General features: G+C 48.6%; 1 protein-coding gene across 1 annotated transcript; it reads right to left on the bottom strand.

The window, feature by feature from the left end:
- Positions 1-13529: 13529 nt before the first annotated feature.
- ZIC1 (Zic family member 1) lies at positions 13530-16993 on the bottom strand (the record flags this gene model as incomplete). The annotated part of the gene is made up of 3 exons (XM_079705581.1): positions 13530-13727; positions 14408-14571; positions 16012-16993. The coding sequence occupies 3 exons, from the start codon at positions 16991-16993 to the stop codon at positions 13530-13532; spliced, it is 1344 nt and encodes a 447-aa protein (XP_079561707.1).
- Between the last annotated feature and the right edge of the window lie 4278 nt (positions 16994-21271).

Genomic DNA, 21271 nt, shown 5'->3' with positions numbered 1-21271 from the left:
GTTTAATAGAATGCATATTTCTAAAACAGGACTCACAAAAAAAACCCTTAACGATGAGGTTTTACAATAGGAATTGCTAGTCAATTGCATTTATATCCAAATCAGTTAAGTAGATTTCCCTGATTTAATTTTTTCACAAATAAAATTCTACCTTTAAAAGATTTTAAAATGTTAATCCATAAGTAAGAGTAAGTAAGACCACTGCCTTAAGAGCTATATAAAAATTTAGTGAGCATCTTATCTAGGGCACTGATTTCACAAGTGAAAAAGCTAAGAGCCAAGGATATCAACTGACTTTACCAGGTCAGCAAGTGAAATCATGACTGAGGCAGCACCAAAAATCACATAAAACCCATAGGATACTGTCCAACTTGTACAAATTACTATGTGAAGATATACATACACACATAATGACCTTGAAATTTGGCACTTCAATTCAATTATTGTCTTAAATCTGTAAATATTTATTGATTCAGGAACTATAACAATATTAGCTGACTTTTTTAATCTAATGAATATTTTAAGGTTTTTCTCAGCCAGAGTATAATATACATAGTCCAGAAAACATCTTAGACCCATAAATTTCATCCTACTGTACCAAAAAAGAGCAGAGCTCTCTGGAAATATTTATAGTATATAAAAGTAGTAGCACGTAAAATAGAAACTGAAGTTGTTGAATGCTGATCAACTGTTGTCCTTAACTTCAAATATTTTTTATTACAGTTAACACGCACTTTTAGAATTTTAAACAAAAGTCTAGGTATTACAAGCCATAAAAACAGATAATAAAAATTAAAGAGAAAAAAGGTTGGACCCTGGGCCTTTGTTTTTATTTACCCTAAGGTTCCTTTTTATTTTTCTTTTTGTGTGCGGGTATCTCTTTTCAAATACTTTTAACACACAATTCCTGGAAATCTTTACTGGTGCGTGTTTGTGGAATTTTGTACATTTATTAATGTGACCTTTTAATCTTTTTTAAATTCTCCATAAAGATTTCAATACTACAAATATATTTACACTTTGTTTAAGAATGAGCTCCATTTTTCCTCATATTTTACAAAATAGTTGCTGTCCACTTCTGAGAAATCAGTATATACTTGTTAAACGTTTATCATATAATTACTGGTTAAAAATAAATTACTGATTTCAGAATAAAATGGTCACCATCACAGTTCTGAATCAAAAGCTGCCTACAGGGCTCTACAAGTTTCAAAAGAAAAATTAAAGTTCATTCCATTCTTTTCCTGTCTGTGAAACTCTAAACAAATTACCTGCCATTTAAAGTACTTTTCAGGATATTCCTAACCTCCTATAGATATAACTAGAGAGGCTTTGTGTTCTGACTCCATGGGTACTATCAAATACATTCTGTATTCATATGTATAAAGATAATTTTATATTTGTGAGAGCCTCTATTTACTGACTATATGCAGTGATATATATGAGTTTTATTTTTATATCCAGGATCTTCCAAATGGCTAATTCAACTAGCCAATTTCAAGGAAATTATTTATGACAAATAAGATAATATTTAAGACATTTGAATTTGTGGATTATCATTTCCACTTACATAAAACTTGTCTTCATTTGGGTGGGTTTTTAGTTTAATTCTAATTTCACTTTCTTCTTATTTTCAGAAAATCACTTCATCATCACCTGTGGAATTTATCATACTGCATGATTTTTTTTTTTTCCCTTTGCAGGGAAGAGCCCAAGAGAGAATTCGCCTCACAATGACCCTGCTGTGCCCTCTGTTTACTCGGCAGTGATCCTCAGAGAAAGGGTTTTTGAAAATGTATTAGAGCTAGAACCAAGAACTGGTGTGATTTTGAAGAAGTTTTTGCCGCTTAAAATTCTATCTTGAGCTAGATACTATATGTCTAATTCCTTTTAAAACAAAAGAAAAAAGGAGAGCTACTTTCGATGCTACAAATGAAAGGTTTCGTTGCTGATACCGAATTGCACTGCTCATTTATCTTGGCCCTATCGGTGTACGTGGGGTTTTCCCCCCACTTTTTTACTCAACAACAACAATAGTAATATCAGATCTCTGGCTAAGGATCTAACCAAATGGAAAGGGTGCTATGAACATCCTATATCCAGGATTAGGACGCAATGCCCACCCCCATCTCATCCCCTTGGGTGCTGGAGATGACTGAACTCCTCAAGCTTGAATCTACAGGGAAGTTGTCGATGCGAGCCTCGCAGGAACAAATATTGGCGCGTCCACCAAGAACCTCACAAACCAGGTACAAAATGAGGAGCCCACACCTACGGAAGGGTGCACCCAGGGGGCGGACCTGGACGCTGAAGGGTGCCAAGTTACTAACTATGCTTTGAGAAACCGAATCACCGTTTCCCACTCCACTTTTTTTTCTCTTCTTTTCCCGCTCCCCACACCAAAATATATATGTACATATAAATCTCAAAATCAGTTCCCGCCTGAAAAGCTTGAGCTTTCTTCGCAATATTTGGCGCCTGATAATTAATGACGCTCGCGCCGGGTGCCTCGTGGCCAGCGCTCGGGCCACCGGGAGCCCCCTGACGTCAGCGACCGCGCTGCCTGCGTCAGGTCCAGAGCAGCCCCCGGGTGGCCGGGCCCCGGGCAGCGGGGGCTGCGGGGAGGGAGCCCGGGGCAGGGACGGAGGAAACCCCAGAAGGGGCGAAAGGGGCTGCCCCCGCGCCCACCAAAAAGCCGCAGGCAGAACCGCAGTGCCCGCTGCTTCCGGACACACGCGGGCACCGAGACTCGAGACCGCGTGTGGAGGCCCCAAGCCAGGGGGAGACTCCCGGGGCTGGACGTGGGTGGGCGGTCTAGACAGAGGGCCAAAGAGACTCGGGCAAGTCCTCAAGCGGCGGGCGCTTCCTCCCTTCCACTCTTTATAGAAGTCAACGGTAGATTGTTTCCACTGACTCCAAAAGCGGAACTTAAAATGAAATAGACCCGCCTTTTCTACCTCAAACTTGACACAACTTGGACGTCGGTGATCCGGGGAGTTTCTCCCCTAAACACCGCTCGCTGGTGCTCCAAACCTGGGGAAGAAGGATGCTGGGACCCGCCACTGGGGGGAAATGAACTCGATCTCGCAGTCGACCAGCCACAACTTTAACTCTATCCTTCCTCTCCCAACATTTCCCTCTTCCCCCAACTCTCCTCCTCACCCTAAGACCAGCTTTTGCAACCCTCCCAAGCCAGGGGCGTTCTAAAGATTCTGGAGAGGTGTGATTTCTCCAAAGGGGGTCAGGGCCTCTGTGCCGAAAAGTGTTCCACCCGCTCAGTTGCCCTTGTCCTAAAGATCGGGGACCCGAGTTTGGCGAGCCGTCAGTCTGTGAGTGGGACTAGGTCTACAGAACTCGGTCTGGAATGAATGGGCCCTGTCTGGATTTCTTCATCGCAGGTTTGGGAGAATCACTTCTCTCCCCTAGAATCCTTGCTTTTAAACTTTTTTTTTTTCATGATAGATAGTGCCTTTCTCGCTTAATTTTCCGTCTTTTTATCCACATCCAGAGGACAGGGGGGAGTGGAGGCAGAGACTCCCCGAGCAAAGATTTGAGGCCGAAAACTGCTTCGCGTACGTTTTCGCCTGGAATATATTCTGGTCCCAGCAACCGCCTCTGTGCAGCGCCAGCAAAACCCAGCAGCGGAAGCCAACACTCAGGTGCAGAAAACTGCCTCTGTCGCTGCGATCCTCCCCCAGGACAGTAGCTGAAGGAAATCGCCGTTGCAGGGCTGCGAGACACAGAGCAAGAACACGATTTCCCTTCGTCTTCCCTCTTCCCCCCTAAGAGTGGCTGGGAACTCCGGCAGGAGCGATTCTCCCCCTCTACAATTCAGAGCACTTCGCGGGCTCTGCTATTAGGAGAAAGAGAAGAAAAACATTTTCGGGGGAGTGCTTTCTTTTTAATTTTAAGTAGGAGCTCTATTGCCAACTTAAATAAAATACCTTTCCCAAGTAAGTAAATACCGCGGGAGCCGCCGCATCCTCCAGTTGGCCTCCCATTCCACTGCCACTGCGCAGCCGAGTCCCCAACTCCAGCCCGCTGGGGAGCTGCAGGTTCCGCCGCCGCGCGCCAGGCCGGGGTCCCTGTGGCCAGCCTGCCTTCCCTTTCTGGGCTCTGAAGTCTGGACACGAGTCGAACCAAATTAAATCGAGACGCGTCAACTTGTAAACGGCTTTAAAATCTGTGACTCTCCCCTCCGTATGTGCCCCACTGCCTGGAGGATATAAATTGTCACATTCTAGCATCTCCAGAGAGTAAAAGAGAAAAAAATTATACACATGTATATATTATGTATATATGTATAATATATTGTGTATGTGTGTGTGTGTGTATATATATATCCATAACTGTGACACTGTCTTCACAACTTTGCCTCGCGTTAGGATTTAATACAACAGAATTCACTAGAACGAGATGATTAGCCTTATTTGTAAGCATTACTTAAAAGTGGCAACTTGGAGGATTTCAGGAATTATTCAAAGAAGATTTAGGGTTTTTATTTTGTTTGTTTGTTAAGGAGCTAGGAATGTGCCTTTTACCCAGTGTTCTTCGCTGCCCTTTTCAGGCAGCAATCGGCTCTCCTGACACTTGGTTAAGCCTCAGGACTTAAAAAGATCATTTCCTCGTACACTAATTTGAGCGAAATCTGGATTCAGAGTGTGGGTTTACACGCCCAGCTCGAATGTCTAATGTATCAAATCCTCGTTAACGAACGGCCCGCTCCGTGGCCGTGTCAGCCAAAGGTCAGCCCCGTGCAACAGGGCAGCGCGGTTCAAAAGCACTCTTCCAGCGCCCTCCCTCCCCTCCCCCCCAAAAAAAATCCATCTTGCACATTTCAGTACTAGAGCACGCGGGGTCCCAATGAGAAATGCCAAGCTTGTTTTTCTTTCTTCCTTTCTTCCCTCACATTAGTGAACTGTAAACGACGTGTCCTAAGGCAACTACTGAAAAATTAAGTTTATTTTTTTCCAGTGGGAAGGGAGGGGAGTTAGTGGACAAGGTAATTGTCGAAATGCCCTCAAGAGGCACGTATATTTGAGAAGTTGTGACTCTCAGAAATCTTCACTTAAAATAGTAATAATAATACTAACTTCACAGCATTCAAATGGAAACCATAAGTAAACTTTGTTGGGGACCTTAGGGATTAGAAGCTGCTTAGGGGAAGGGGCACTTCTCCTCCCCCGCTCCCCTCCCCCAACACACACACACACACACACACACACACACACACACACACACACACACACTCACTTTAGAGACCAGCAGAAAGCTTATTCTTAAAAGATAGCTTTAGTGGCTGTCCACAGGCACAAAGAGGATCCAGGAGAGCGAGGCTGGACCCTCTTCGGTCCCTCCTCACTGGGGAGCCCCGCGACATCTCTGACTACCTTGGGGTGCTCGGCGTTCCCACACACCAGCCGCAGAGGCCAGGCTGGCGCGGCTGCTCCACGTCAGCCCAACTTCTCGGCGCGCGCCTCGGGCCCCTCGCGCACACGCAGCCGCGGGCCGAGTCCGCCGGGAAGGTGGCGGGACGGGGTGGGGGAAAGAACGTGACTTACCGGGTCTGGGGTCTAGATTTCGGGCAAGGTTGGCAGCAGAGTGAGGCCGGGCAGACAGTCAGTCCTACCGGAGACGGGCAGTTTGGGCAGGGACTGAGGCGCGGCTGGGGCGGGGGGAAGGGGGAGGGAAGGAAAACGCCTGTCCGGTTTGGGGTGCCTCGTTCCTTGGCCCTGGCCCGCGCCCCCCGCCCCCCACCCTCCCCCCCGCTATCGCCTCCGCAGACCAAACTCGGCCTGGCCGACGGAGGCCCCAGAGCCCGCCTCGCCGCCTGAAGTCAGAGCCTCCGGGCCTCAGGGACTCTGGCGCCGACCCCGGGGGCGCTGGGGGCGCCAGGGGCGGGGAAGGGGCGTCCCCGCTCTCTGGCCCGGAGAGGGCAACCGCGTCGTCGGCACGGACGCGGCGGCCAAGCGCGGGAGCCCCACGTTCGCCGCGCCGGGCTGCCGGCTTGCGGACCCCGGCCTGCTGCCGCCCCCGCCCCTCCTTTCCCTCTAGCCCCCCGCCAAATGCAAAGGGTTCTTTGGGCCTTGGCCTTTTGGGCAAGAACGCAGGAACCCACGCTGGGTTAGAGCTGCTCAGAGCGAGCCCGACCCAGGTCGTCATAATTGGCGTGGAGTTCGTAGAGTCTGGATCGCCCCGCTCTCGCAACATATTAAAACATAAAAGGACCCAACTCGGGAATGGGTTTCCTGTGGGGTGGCCCTTGTGGCGGGGATTCGGTGGATGGAAGGTCTCTTCGCCCCTAACTAGACGCCCGGTACTCTGTCCTCCGGGGGACCTCGGACAAGAGAACTCTGGTGAGCCAGCCCCTTTCCACCGAGTCCCTGGGACCAGTCCCAGGCTGATTGGCTTTTGCCAGGCCTCCCTGGGCCAGGTCCCCGGCAGCTCTTCTCGGGCCACCCCTATGTTATTGAGCTCCCAGACTCGGATGCTGGGTGGGAGGACAGGACTTTTCCTAGCAGGAACGTTTCCAGGTTCAAAGCTGAAGACGTGGCGAGTGGTGGCTGTCAGGTGAAATGATGCTCTGGCCCCCGGATCTCAGAACTGGCAGGACTGAAGCTGGCCCTGGATTAGCTGCAGTGCAAACCAGGCAGTGACAAAAGGCCTCTCCTGTTAGCAGTGAGGGAAGTGAGAGGCGTGGGCCCCATGGAATGGGTCTGTTCCTCCAGCTGAAAGTAAAATCCAGAGGAGGATTGGAACCTGTCTGGCAGCCATTTTCTGATGTCATGGGACCTAGGATTTTTGACCAAGACACCCAAAAGCACAACTCTAGACAGTGGTGTGAGGCTAGAGTGCCCCAGGGACTCTCCACTACCCCTCCCCTTTGTTTACAGGTGTTGGTCACTCCACCAGACATATTAGGCACTTGCTCTGGAAATGTCAGTACTCTGACTACAAAATATTATGCAGTGTGCAGAACCCCAGGAATGTCACCAGGAGGGGAAAGCAATAGCTCAGCGCCTGAACTCTGGGTTTCCCTCACCACACCCTACACTTTCCAGGTCTCGTGGCCAGGGCAGTTCCTCCACCAGTTGTCACGTTTGCACCATGTAAGCACGTTTGAGCTCAACAGGACTATACCAGCTCTTAAACATGTGCGAGCTTACGAGTCTTATTTGGGAAGGGTCGAGAGAAAACCCTAGAGCAATCGTTCAAGCAAGCGGCTGATAGCCCCCCGCAGGAGTGGGTAGGGGCTGGGGGACAGCCAGAGACAGGAATAGGAACCCGGAGAGAGAAAGGAAAAGGGAGAGAAAGAGAGAGACAGACAAAGACAGGGGACACTCAAGCCTGGATCAGAGCAAAGAAAGAGGGTGGGCGATAGGAAAACCTTTAGTGCCCTGCCCTCCCACCTCAGGCGTGGGGTCTGTGACTGGAGGGGGGCCAGGTGGCTGGAGGGGACGTCTTCGCCAAAGAGCTAGAAGAACTGCCAGGGTGCCAGCTCCCTGGAAGGGGACAGGAGGAGGACAGCTCCTAAGTGGGCAGGGCTCGTAGTGCACTGGGGCGGCTCTTAAAGAAGGGGAGATTGCCGGCCCACTCGATGGCTGGAGCCTACACCGTCTGCCTGGCTTTGTGAACTCACTTAAACCAGTGCGGTTTCAAAACAAACACGTGCAGCTTCCTCGCCGCACTATTTTGGCAGCCGGGCCAGCAGCTTTCGCAGGCCAGAGCCTCAGAGCTGTTCCCCGCGGCCCGTGTGGGCGGCGGGGTGGGGGGGCGCCTCATGCATATTCATTAGCACGTGGAACCGCGGGCCCAGGGCCGCGCTTGCGCACTTCTCTCCCAGCCACAGTCCCAGCCCGCGGCAGCGACTTCGAAAGCGCCCCGCAGGGCTGCAGGGTGGCGCAAGGGGCCCCTCAAACGCTGACCGCCAGGCCTTCTGTGGAGGGGCTGTGGGGAAGTCTTGCTGTTCCACCCCACCGCCACAAACTCACCTCCAAAGGCTGTGTTTATATATTTTCAAGAAATTCTCCAGGACAAAAATCTCCCTTGACGCACAGACTCACCCACCCCTATCCTTTTTCGTGGTTTTACCTTCCTCCACAGTTTTCAGCTTTCTTTGCCAGAGGCTGGGATTTTTCCCGGATAGACAGAAAAAAATTAAAAAGGAGTTAGGATGTAAGCTTCTCTCACCTTCTTTATGTCCTTATGTTTTCTGTAGCTTAACGGGGATTATTACACAAAAGACAGAAGCAAAATAATCGTAATTTTTTTTGAGTTTGCTAAGGTCGCTGGCCTTCGAACGTCTGGTTTTTTTAGAGAGATATAATTCCCATCTGTTTATATCCATGCTTAATAGTTGATTCTTGTGTATGCTGTAGGTGAAAATATCACTGTGTAAGTTTCACAACCCGTGAATTCTTCTGCATAAACTTACAAAGATGACCCGCAATATCAGAGGCAGTCAAAATTTTGTGGACAAGAGCCAGACAATGGAAGTCTCTAGTATCATTGACAAGCAATGTCATTTCCATACTAGATAGCTAAATTCAGTCTCTTATTCTTGAAAAACCCACCTCCAGTATAGCATCAACTGGAAACTTCATACTGTTTTAGCTCCTTGCTCTAAAGTGGAAATAAACGTTAGGAACTAATGCCAGAATTCAGCTTGCATGGTAAAAATAGCCTCTGGTTTGGGCTGATCGTGTTTCCTCTTACTTGGTGAGACACTCTGGAATGAACCTGACTTGCATAGATTAATGGAGAACACTGCTCATATTTCGTGTATATTGTGCCGTTATACTTGCAATAAACTTTGAGGAAAAGGCTCAAATGTGGCATGCTATAGAAAGTTATTACCATTTTTTTCTTATTTCTTGCCCCAAACTAGTGATTATCATTTGAAAAAAAAGAGATTGCTGTATAGTTACTCTTATAAAATCTTACATTCTATATCTAACCAGTTTAAATGGGTACATATTACTGATAGTGAATAGGGTGGTAAAAAGCTGGGGGAAAAAAAAAAACTCAGCACCCTGAGTAATATGAACCTATAGTAACATGAACCAGGTTTGCCTGGCATAGATGAGATAAATCTTTCCACTGCCACTCTGTTTTCAAGAATTCTAAAACCTGAGAGAGTCATATGAACTGTGGCAAATTTTATGAAAACAACACTTTGTTTTCCTAATATGAACACATAGTTCTAAGAACTACACTTGATGCTAGGAGCAAGCGAGAACTCTGTACCTAGAGAGGACAAGATAAATTTGTAATTAGTATTTTGAGTTGGAAAAAAAAAAGAAATGTGAGCTGGGAATCTGCTGACTTCATATCTAGTTCACAAATAATCAAAGGCACAAGCTCAGTGCCCTCATTTTGAGTTTACCAGACCACATATAGTTACTCCCAGCCCATCATAAATTGGTGCTGCTCTTTAAGGACCAGAGCCTTCCCCAAGCTGCTTCCTGGAAAGCAGTATGCTCAGGTACCAACTCCACCAGTACTGATTCACAAGGGGGCCAGGACACTGATTACAACTTGACCTCTAAAAGGGAGCATCAGGAAGGTTTCAGGGCTGGGCAAGGTATTTGGGGAATGTAGTTCTGTTGCCAGCCCTTTAAAAGTTCTGAGAAAACTTCACCATCAACAAATAAAAACATCTAAATGCCAGGCCCATGAGCAAAGAAGGTTAGTGCTATTTACACTGTCAGCTAAAGAAAAAAAAAAGAAAGAAAAAGAAAAAAAATGATAAGCATATGGGGCAATTGAAAGGTTACATCTTTCTTTTGGAGGTGGTTTGCTTCTTAAAGGTTAACTTGAATGCTTGACTTTAAAAAATCAAAATCATCAGCTGCAAATGCTTAAAGCAGTTGGGGGTAGCTTTTGAAGAAGAAAACAAAGGATCTGAAAATTACTTAGCCCCCATATAAATGGAGCTTGTATATTTACATGCTTACTCTATAAATGTACACACACACACATACCACAACTCATTTCTCTTCATTTCTCAAATACGCTTGCTTGTAGTCAGGCATCTTTTGTTGATGCAATATAACTTTTTAATAACTTGTTAGCTGTTCTAATCATTGGATAGTGATAGAAAACAATGGAGTCAAAATATGAACCAGGACGGCTTTCTGCCTAAATCAAAATCCACAGCTACACACACAAACCAGCCATTTGCAGCATCTTCAGCTCCTGCTAAATAGGGTCTAACAATATATTTTGCTGTTCACATTCATGTATTTCAAAACCTAATAGCCCATGAAGAAAAGTAGAAAGAATACATCCCAAGAAGCAAACATTAAAGGTACCAACAAAATAATAGACTCCATTTGAGTTTGAAGCATTATTTTAAGCAACCTACATCATTAATGACTTTTTCTTTGGGATAAGTGTTGGAGAAGAGAATGCATAAGGGGGACTGGCATAAATATTGGCTTCTACTATAAAAGTTCCTTTCTGGTGAGTGAGGTTATTCACAAACACACACACACAGTACTCTTCAAATGGTTTTTTTTTAAAAAAATTATTTGGCATTCAATGTCTAAAAAATTTTTTAATATGAAGTAGTTTTGAAGTAAACATTTATCCCTAAAATTTACCTTTAAAATATCCTACTTAAATCATATATCATAGTATGATATTTAATTATTATACTATGTTATTAAAGTTTAAAAGGGCATCAGATACATAACAAATGAGACATTTATATTTCCAAATTTGAAGTAAACTGCTTTCAGGAATGGTCAAAGGAAAAATAGTCATTGACTATCTTCCTAAATACACTAACAAAGTTACAAAAGTATTGTTGTTATTATTATTATACTTATATCAGACTCCCAGACATTCTCATCTCTAAAGGAAAGGGAAGGATTATTAATTGAGGTGTTTACCTTTCTTTCCTAGAGAGTTGAGCTATTTTCTATGTTTATTAATTATTGGCCCTAATGTCTGGAGTCACTTCAACTACTATGCTGTTAGTTAATATTAAACCTCCAGAGCCAACTGGGGCCAGCTTATAGTCTCAGCGATTTTCAGAACCAGCAGCAATTTCTGCTTAGGTGTTCAACTTCCTCAAATCTCACCAAACCTTGCAAGGTGGCGCTCTTTTCATGAAAGGTTGATCTTTACTCTTATAGATCACAAAAACAATTTTTTAAAAGTTAAACACCACCGTCTCTAGTTTTTGATGTGCTACAGAAAGTGTAGCAAATCCCCTCCTTACGTAGTAAAACTTTGCTGCCTAAAAGTGACAAATACAAATAGCAAGCAATGAAAGGATGAGTCAAAAAAATTTTAAGTGAATTTAACATTTTGATTTTGTAATTGGTCAATGGTACACTTCGAAACAGATATGAGTATCTTAAGGGGTTCTCATACTCCTGAGGGATTTTCCCTCTTGCTTTCCTTCTCAGAGTCACACATAACATTGTATATTAAAGATGCAAGTCTGAGTTCCTACTTGCCTACAGTGAGGTCAGTTTCTGTCTTGTGCTCTGACACATCAGCACCCTTGCAACTACAGCCAAGGCCCTGATTTGTGATCTCCGGCTACGCTGTCTGCTTAATGGGGCGATCATGCAAGCTACAACCAGAGACAAAGAAGCTCGCGTTCCTACCAGCGCAGCTAACTTCGAGGGAGCAGCATAGCTTGCAAATCTATCAAACTAAACTGCAAGAAAGACAATCTGATTTAGAGAAAAGGCGTTCTGCTACAGTCATTAAGCACAAGTAATTTAGATTTTTTATATTGTCTTCTCATTTACAAATTTACTGTATCAACGCCAGCCAATGGAACGAATTTCTTAAGTAAATGAGAAATAAATAAAAGAGATAGAAATATAATCAAATTACATAAAATAATTCTCTTCCCTATATGTATTTTTGAGAGAACTAATAACTGGCAAAATTATAGGAATAATAACATATCAGAGGAAGTAATTAATTTAAATTAGCATCACGTTTGAAAAAATCTAAGTAAAATGCTTTATGGAGGTTCACTTTTGTACAAAGAAGGAAGGCCTGGAAGAGCATGCATCGACATCCTGAAAATTAGTTATGGCCGTAAATGGTTTATTTGAAGACAGCAATTTAAAATATGATATTGTAAATCTGCAACTTGGTTTCAACTCGGGGAATTTAATTTGGGGGACAGCAGAACCCTTGGCTGCAAATTCATTTGCAAAGCTGCAGAGCGAGTCCTTGAGCTGCTGACGATTCGCCTACATTAATATTGATGTCGCCTGCGCAATCTATTTCTGTTATTTTTATGGTTGTTATTCTACGTCTGCAAAGGTCATTTAAATTATACTGCGGCCGAAAATTTGTTTCATAAATTTTGATATAAATACTAATTACACCCTCTCGGAGAGCCAGCAGGGTAGCGTTCATTTATCACGTTTATACGACCTGCGATGACAGAAAGGGAAGACTGGTGAGCTTTTCCCAAGACCCACTAAGGCTGGCAGAAGAGGCAGCAGGTTGCTGGGGGTGAAGAAGAAATTCCTACCACAACCACTGAGATTTAAGAATCTTTAATAACGTACGAAAGGTTACCAAACAGTTCTGGAAACTAAAGTGTACATACGAGTTCTTCTAGCCATAAATATTGAATAGCTGTAACATGAATAAACCGGCCCTTTACATGCGGATAAATATGGAAACTAGGAATTATATACATTATGTGGTTGTATCTTTTGCCAAAAGCAACGGACAGTTAGAGTTTATATCTTTTTTTAATATCACTTTACATAAACAAATGGAACAGTTTGACACGCAGATCCAGGCTCGTACTATACGAATTCTTGACAGGACGTGAAAACAACATTTTACTGCACTAAAGTACTTAGACTTTGGGACGAAATGTTTGCACTTTATACAAAAAAAGCACATTAATACCAATAATATTCTGTTAGATCGACGTGGAGACTGTAATCGTACAAAGTAATTCACATTTTGGTACACATTTACTAGAACATTCTTGCCATTCAGTACAAACAGTTGGCTTTCGGCCGCCCACCCCTCCCCCCTCCGCCCTCCCCCCAGCCCCTCCCCCCTCCCCCAATGCAAAGACCACAACGCCACGATCCCACCCCACCCCCCGTTCCAACCAAGATATAACTATATACAGAATCCAACAGTACAGTTTTAAGCTAATAATTCTGTATTTACAAGAATGCAAAGAAGAAAGAAAAAAAAAAGCCGACTCCCAGAGAGCCTGTTCAGATTCCCAGGAGAAACTGGCCCTCGGGGTTGGCGGCATTTGGTCAGGCGACCGCCTTCTCCTCCACCTCCCTCCCACCCCTTGGCTACCAAGCCTTTGCCAAACTAAGAAAAAAAAAAAAAAAGTAAAGGTTTGGTGCTTCTCTCTTACTCGGTCCTGGGTCTATCGGCAGGTTTAGAAAAAATAGGATTAGGGGGTGGGGAGGGGACTCTTTTGATGCTCAGGGTTCTTTCAGTAATATTTTGTATGTGTGTGTGTGCTCAGTCTCTTAAATAGGGTTTTGTTCGGTGTTTTGTTTCTGATTTTAAACGTACCATTCGTTAAAATTGGAAGAGAGCGCGCTGTGGCCGGCTGTGTGGTGGACCGCGGAGGAGGAGGGCGACAGGGAGCTGGTGGTCGGGTTGTCTGTGGAGGGAGACACGATGGTGGGCGGCGTGGAGGACTCATAGCCCGAGCTGGCGGCCGGCGAAGGTTGCGAGCCCTGCGAGGAGGATTCGTGGACCTGCGGGAATAAAGTCGCGTTTTTACGGAGATAAAGACCCGCCGCGGCGGCCTCCTGGGGGGTTGAAGGCCGCGCGCTGCCTCCCCCAGGAGCCCTGGATCCCCTTGAACTCCAGGGAGGCTGGACCCGCGGGACTTGGGCTCGGTTGCCCCGCCTCGGCCCTGCAGAGGCTGGGCTCCGGGGAGGGACAGTGCCCCGGGGACTCAACAAAAGAAAATATCTAGGGAGGGGGAGGCTGGATGTGAGGCCAGAGCCTGAGATGGTCCTCACGGCAGCCGCTGAACGTTGCTTGCTCAGGGTTAGGTGAGCCAGCGCTCAGGACCGCGTGCAAGACCCCAACTCTCTGCCTAACGCTGCCAGCCAAGCCGCCATGGCCGCAGCTTCGTCAGCATCATCCCGCTGGGGCTGTCCTGGCTCCCCATCGGTCGCGGCCTCTGCTAGAGTGCTCACTTCTTTTGATTTTTATTATTAAACAGTAAATTTAGAACCGTCTTGGGTGCCCCCATCTCCTTTTCCAGCCCCCGCCCTCTCTGCCCAGCCCCAGTCAGCAGAGAGGAATCGTTGCCTTTCCGCCTCTGCCGGCTCCTGCCACCGCCCGGCTGCCACTCGCCGCCCGACCCCGGCCGAAGAGCTGAGTGGGCTCTTGGCTCCAAGGCGGGCGGCGAGAGCGCGGCGATTACCTTCATGTGTTTGCGCAACGAGCTGGGGTGTGTGTAGGATTTGTCGCACATCTTGCACAGATAGGGCTTGTCACTCGTGTGCACGTGCATGTGCTTCTTGCGATCGCTGCTATTGGCGAAACGTCGGTCGCAGCCCTCGAACTCGCACTTGAAGGGCTTCTCCCCTGGTGCGAAAGGCAAGAAAGAGAGAGGTCTGGTTAGAACAAACCCCGCGGCTCTTTTTAAAAAATTAAACAAAAGATAAAAATAAAAACAAAAATTAAAAAGGCAGCGGCCCAGGGTTAACACCTTGCAAGCTCAAAACCCGGATCTTTAACAAAGTCATATATCTGCATTGGAATTTTAAACATCTGAACTATTTTAACCCTTAATCCAATTAGATCCAGATTTTATTATTATTATTATTATTATTATTATTAGTGGTCGTGGTAGTTTTTTAGATCCCAGAGTAGCAGCAGGTCTGGCTGCTGGTTTTTAGGCCCGGGGCTATACAGACGACTTCAGGCAGCTTCTACCTAGCTCTAGGTTTCTAATTTTCACATTCCAGGCTGATTCTCCTGCTGTTTTGCTCTTCTCTCCTCCCCTTACTCCCTCCCCGACGCTCCGCACCCCGCTCGTCGCCGCCCCCACCCCACCCCACCCCTATACACACTCACATTTTATAGGATAATCCGGGCCGAGAGCTCGGCGCCGCAAATTCTTCCCTGGCTCCGGCGTAAAACGCCAAGTTCCAAACGCAGTACTCAGAAATCACCCGGGCAAACCGGGACAGGGAAGCAGACCGAATTCCCGGCCTTGTTGGCCCAAGAGGCCCAGAATGGCCTGCCCGACCCACACTAGAGCCCTGAGCTCGCCGCGAACTTTTCTTATAACTGCTCCCGACCGGTCTATTTATTTTTAAAGGCCAACTCAGGGTATTCGGTGTTTCGAAAAGTCCTCACAGAATCTAATTGACAAAACGGACTTCTCCACCTTCTGCTGACTTTCCCGACTCCTCAAGCCTGCTCACAAACAAGTCACTACTAAAATCGGGGCTCTTTAAATATGCATAAGCCCCCTCAGGCCCGATTGACTTCCTTTCACCATCGCCGCCCCCTCTTTTCTGTCTCTATTTTTGTTTCTTTCTGTGCCCCTTCATCCGTTCTTCCCCAATTTCCTCAGCTCCTTCCTTTGGCAAAGTCCTCAGTAAGGTGCGTGGAGAGGGGATGTTGGCCGAAAGCAAACGTTTAGATTTGCCTGCATGCAGCTGGAGCGGCTGGCGCCTCCGCTGCCGCCGCCGCCGGGAGCCGGCCACCTCTCCCGGCTTCGCGCGCACCAAGGGCTCCGCAAAACAGGGTTTGTCTCTCAGCTCTCCCCGCCTTTTTTTAGTTCTCATTTAAAAATCTATATCCCTAGATCCCTCTAATCCGATCCTCTCTGTACTTCACCAGAATTTCAAGCTTCAAACTAAAAACCAGCACACACTTTCGCTGTCTGCCTGCTGGAATCTGACTTCCAGACCCAACCGAGGCCGGGTTTGTGCGCCCCCGCCGCTGACTTTTGGATTTCGGGTCTCAGGCCTAGGGATAGGGAACGAGGGGTGTCAAGGACAGCCGTTTCCGTACCTGTGTGCGTCCTTTTGTGGATCTTTAAGTTCTCAGAACGGGCGAAGACCTTGCCGCAGCCAGGGAAGGGGCAAGGAAAGGGCTTCTCGCCCGTGTGCACGCGGATGTGGTTAACCAGTTTGTATTTGGCTTTGAAGGGCTTGCCCTCGCGCGGACACTCCTCCCAGAAGCAGATGTGGTTACTCTGCTCGGGTCCGCCGACGTGCTCCACTGTGACGTGCGTGACCAGCTCGTGCATGGTGCTGAAAGTTTTGTTGCACGACTTTTTGGGGTTGGCCAGCTGCTCGGGCTCGATCCACTTGCAGATGAGCTCCTGTTTGATGGGCTGGCGCATATAGCGGAAGAAGGCGCCGGCGCCGTGATGCGCGGCCATGTTCACGTTCATGGGCCCGTAGCCGTGCAGCTGCGGCGCGGCATAGTGCTCTGAACGCGGACTGGTCACCTGGCCATACTGCTCGGGCCGCGGGTACATGTCCCCCGAGAAGCCAAGCCTCATCTGCCCGTTGACCACGTTGGGCGATGCATGGCCCGCCGCCTGCTCGTGAAGGCCAGGGAAGAGGAGGTGGCCCGCGGCGTCCGTGTGGCCGTGTGGGCCCCCGAAGCCCCCGGCTGAAGCAGCGAACAGACTGTGTTGCGCGCTGGCTGCAGCCGCCGCGTCTCCAAAGCCCCGGTTGCGGAACAGAAAGTCCCGCGTGGAGTTGAAGGCTGCGCTTGAATAGGAGCCGACGTGGCCCGGATGGTGGTGATGTCCCAGGGCCGCCGCAGCCGCGTAGCCGGGAGCCTGAGACGTGAAGGCCGTCTGGCCCGCGGAGGCCAGCTCGTGCGAGCTGGGGTTGAGCTTGAAGGCACCCATGCCGTCGGCGAACGGGTTGATGCCCAGGCCCACGTCGCGCTCGGCCACGTCGCCCGCCGAGTGGTGGCGGGACGCGCCAAAGGTGGTCACGCCGATCGCGGGGTACTGGGGGCCGGCGTCCAGGAGCATCGTGGCTGCTCGGGGCGAGCCCCGGCCTCCCCCGCCCCCCCCACCCTCGCCCGCCGAGGAGGGAAAATTAGGAGGAGGAGGAGGAGGTAGTGGAGGAGGAGGAACGGGAGGCGGAGGAAGAGGAGGAAGAAGAAGAGGAGGGAGGAGGAGTCGACCCACCTCGCGAAGTCCTAGCCCGCAGGCAGCGGCGCGGCGCGCCGGGGCGCCCGCCCGGCCAAGCGCGGGGAAGCCTGACTGCTGCGGGCCGCGAGCAAGGCGGGCTCCGGCGCCCGCCGAGCAGACCCTGCCGGCCCGGCTAGCACTTTCTCGCCGCTCAGTCTCTGCCGAGAGGACCCCGCGTCAAGGCTGCCCAGGGAAAGGCATGGAGCATCTCAGCTCCCCAAAAAAACTTCCTCCCGGATTTGTAGCATAGAGGAATGTGAGCGCCGGAGCAGCGACTGCTAGCCCTCTCTCCGCCTCGCGCCGTACGCCCCTCCTCACTTCTCCACTAGCCCCTCGCCCTTTCTTTTCTCTCTCTCTCTCTCTCTCTCCTTTCTCTCAGGCTCGCCTCCTCGCTCCTTCACTCTCCTTTTTCCCCCTCTGCTTTTTGCAAAAAAAAAAAAAAAAAAAAAAAGGGGGGGGGGGCGTGGAGGGGGAGAAAAAAAAGAAAGAAAGAAAAAGCCAAAGAAAAGGCGCAAATCATGCACAATATTGTCTTTTGCGGTTTATCTTCCTGGGGAGAAACTTTCACCTCCTCAGCCGGGCGGTGAGCGCGAGACTGATAGCAGCAATCATTCCTGCAGATAAATGAATTGAAAGGACGACACCGTCCCCCCCTTGATGAATGGGAGCAGGGGGAGGTGTCACGTGCTGCCGACGCGGGCGCCCATTGGTGTGCCCGCGCTCCCCCCGCCCGCAGCCGCCGCGCCAACGGAGGGCGCGCCGAGGCGCCGCGCGCCTTTCATTGGCCCGCCCGCCTCATCAATCCCAGGTATTGTAAAGCGCTTGACATCCCCTTTTGACAAACAGGGCTGCCAGGAGTAGCAACTTTTTTTTTTAGCCAAATTTTTCCCCTCTTCTCATCGAAAAAAATTTTTGCCACGATTTCTTTTCCTTTTCGCAGTCATAGACGTTCTCCCTCCTCTTTATCCGTATCCCTCTCCCTTTCCCTCTCCATCTCTCTTTCTCTATCTTGTCCTTCTTCAGACCTGCTCTTAGCTGAGCGATTAGCGACTTCGGGCGTCTCCGAGAACAGGAGGCGGGGATGGGGCTGGTAAACACAGCTAAGGCACTTCCAGAATGTCCCGATTCAGCAACTTTCTTTTCTTTCTTTCCCCCTGTCCCCGCCTTGAAGGGCAGAAAAGGAGGCTTTTGTTATTTGCTCCTTTTGAAGTTCGCTTCCCTCTTGCTCCGTCCCCCTCCTGTTTATAATTTAAGATCTCGGGAGCACACAGGCACACCACTTTCTCTTTACCAGAAATGTGATTTCTCAGGATAACCGGTTGCCTCGATTTTCTCACTGGTATCAAAGCAATCAGACTTCCTGCTCCCTCCTCCCCCCAAAAACTAAGCACAGGTGGATGAGAGCTCCAACTTTCCAGGTTCAGGGCTTTTTGTTTTTGTGTGTGTGTTTCTTTTTTAGCAAATGGAAAACATCGCTGCCGATTTTTGTTTTTTTCCTTTCCTGTGTTATTCTTTTCTTTTCTCCCTTTTCCCTCGTCTCCCGTGTCTGCCCCCACTAACCCCTCTCTCTGCACTCGTGTTCCCAACCCTGGCCCCTTTCATTCAGGTAAAACTGTAAATTTCCCAACACGCCATTGTTCTTCAGGACTGCCCAAAGCTCCCTAGAAATCCCCGAATACTTTTTTTGGTATTTAAATCTCCGATAGATAGGACCAATGTAAATTTTGTGACATTCAAACCTTTTCTAGTTCACAAATCAGTCACCCTTGTCACAGTTATTGAAATTCCGCAACTCGCCACACCAGGACGGTGGAAAAAGCGGGCGCGGTCTTTGTTGCCGACCAGGCTTTTGATCGCCAGAGAAAATTTACTTACCTTCAGATGAGTGAGCAGAAAAAGAAATAACACTCCCTTTGATTTAGTTAGGAAAATGCAGACATTTGGATTCAGTGCAAACATACAACACTCGCTTGTTTTCGCGATGCGGCCCTCGATTAACCTGTCTTTGCCCAGCGCAAAGTCTATTCAACAACTGTGCGTAGTTGCTTTTTGTCCCATCCACAAAGAGCCATTGACTATATATTAAAATGATTGTTGAAAGGTAGAGGAGTATGGCACTTAAAAGCAGGAAAAAAAATCCCTGTGACTCAATCAATTAAGGCGAGCAACATTTATGCATTTCAAAAAATGCATGAGGATGCGGGGGGTTGGGGGGATGAAGGTTGCATTTCTCCGCAGCTCTGTTTAAAACCCAGCAGCCCAGGCCGAGGGTTTAGCTGAAGCGTCTGCATATTCATTAGGTCTAATTATTTTCTAGTAAGGAAAACACAAAAAGCCAAGAGTCGGAATCCTTCAATTTGCCCTTTGTTTCTAACTTCATTTGGCTTCTTTGCAGCTGAATCACGGCCCTAAACTCTTTTCTCAGACAAAGAGACCTCAACTCATCCTTTCACAGGCGGCCCCGTTAGGAAACTCACCAGTGCCTGGGCGAGAGGAAAATGAAAATGAACATTTTTTTGCCCAGTCGCCTGTTCGGGCTGCACAGGCTGGAAGAAGGCAGGGTCAGCGTCGGCCTGTCCTCCTTTCTGGTTTTCTGGTCTTTTCATCGACTAGATTCTCGCTTGGGGCTGGCGAGCTGAGCTGCCCTTTCCCTGGGCTCTCCCTGCTCGAAACTGGACTTCTGTTAGCTGGGATGGTTTCCTGGTGTCTGAAGGAAGCTGGCTGAGCATTTGCGCTTGTTGTGCTGGGAAATAGAAATTTGAGAAAGAAAAAAAATATCAAATGTTCGGTCCCCAGCAACAAGTCTGAGTGCAGCAGCCCCCGAATTCCCTGGCAGCTTTGAGTGGAACCAGGATGGGGAATGAAGGCGAAGGGCTGGGGCTTGAGGGGTGGTTTAAAAAAAAAACCTGTTATATACTTTGTTTTTTAAAAAGATATATCGGAGCCACTCAGAGTCTTTTCTGCTTCCTACGAGGGAAATTTGGATCCTGCCTCCACTGCAGTTATAAAAATCTTATCTGCAAGGAGAAGCTTTCTCTAGAGGCTGTACTGCTTTCACCAGGGAGAACAAATCTTGAACCCACCTCTCCTGCCTTTCAAAAAAAAAAACACACACACACACAAGGGAGGGGACCTGAGGGGCGAAGGGTAGCCGCCGTTGGGAGGGGGAGAGGGAAAATAATTCTTCAAAAAAGAAAAGTCAGTCCTCTCCTCTCCTGCTCGTGGAATATCCAAGGGGAACGTTGACAAGAGGGTATTTTTAGGAAACGCGTCCAAATATACAGAGTAAGAGTGAATGTGAGAAAAAAAAAAGTTGTGGGTTGTAGAAGTTATCAAGTGGGATTTGCGGCGCTCTCTGCAGGAAACGCAAGCGGCTCCAGTTCAAAGCCACATGCACCAACGTGACATATAAGCCATTAAAATATCATCCTGACGGCTCATTTCTGCTTCATCATACATTCCCTAACTGCTTCCCGAAAGCTGGAAAAGGAGAAATGAAAGATGCCCGCCTCGCTGGGACCACAAAAGAGAGGCTTGGAGGGTTTTGTGGTCCCCCTCAGGCACCTCAAAGTGATGTGCAGAAATGAGGCGATCCCGGCAACAGGTGGAGCGGGGTAAGTGCATGAGTCCGGGGGGCAGACAGACCGGACCTGTACCCCCAGCAGCGGGGTAGGAAGCACCCTTATCGCGGCCATTGGCACCCAAACCCCACTGGGGTAAGAGGCCCAGCTAGATTTCTCCCCCGTCCCCTCCCTCCGTAGCCCCCCAACCGTGGGTACAGGCCCCACCCAGCTGACACTGAGGGGAGGCGGGGGCCCTTCCGCCGAGAGGCTACGCTGGAGATGAGTCCATCCCTTCTTCTGGGGGGCGGTGCAAGGGGGACGAATGGGTCTCCCACTGGCACGCGGACCAAGGGCAGCTTGTTGCCTGCCCGCCTTCCCTCCCCTCTTTGTAAATCGCCCGGGTGCCCCACCGTTGGCCCAAGAAGGGGAGTCGTGGCCCAGAGCTTCCCTCGCCCCGAGTGAGCTGGGCCCGCGCAGGAGGGGGCCCCTGCAGACAGCTTCTCCGTCCTGCGTCCGCGAGGATGGCAGGGAAAGACTCGGCTTCCCCTCTCCA

Source organism: Hyperoodon ampullatus (assembly GCF_949752795.1).
Source record: "Hyperoodon ampullatus genome assembly, chromosome: 5".
In the NCBI taxonomy this organism is placed as follows: Eukaryota; Metazoa; Chordata; class Mammalia; order Artiodactyla; family Ziphiidae; genus Hyperoodon; species Hyperoodon ampullatus.
The sequence above is the reverse complement of the archived record's forward strand: the minus strand, read 5'-3'. Positions and strand labels throughout refer to the sequence as shown.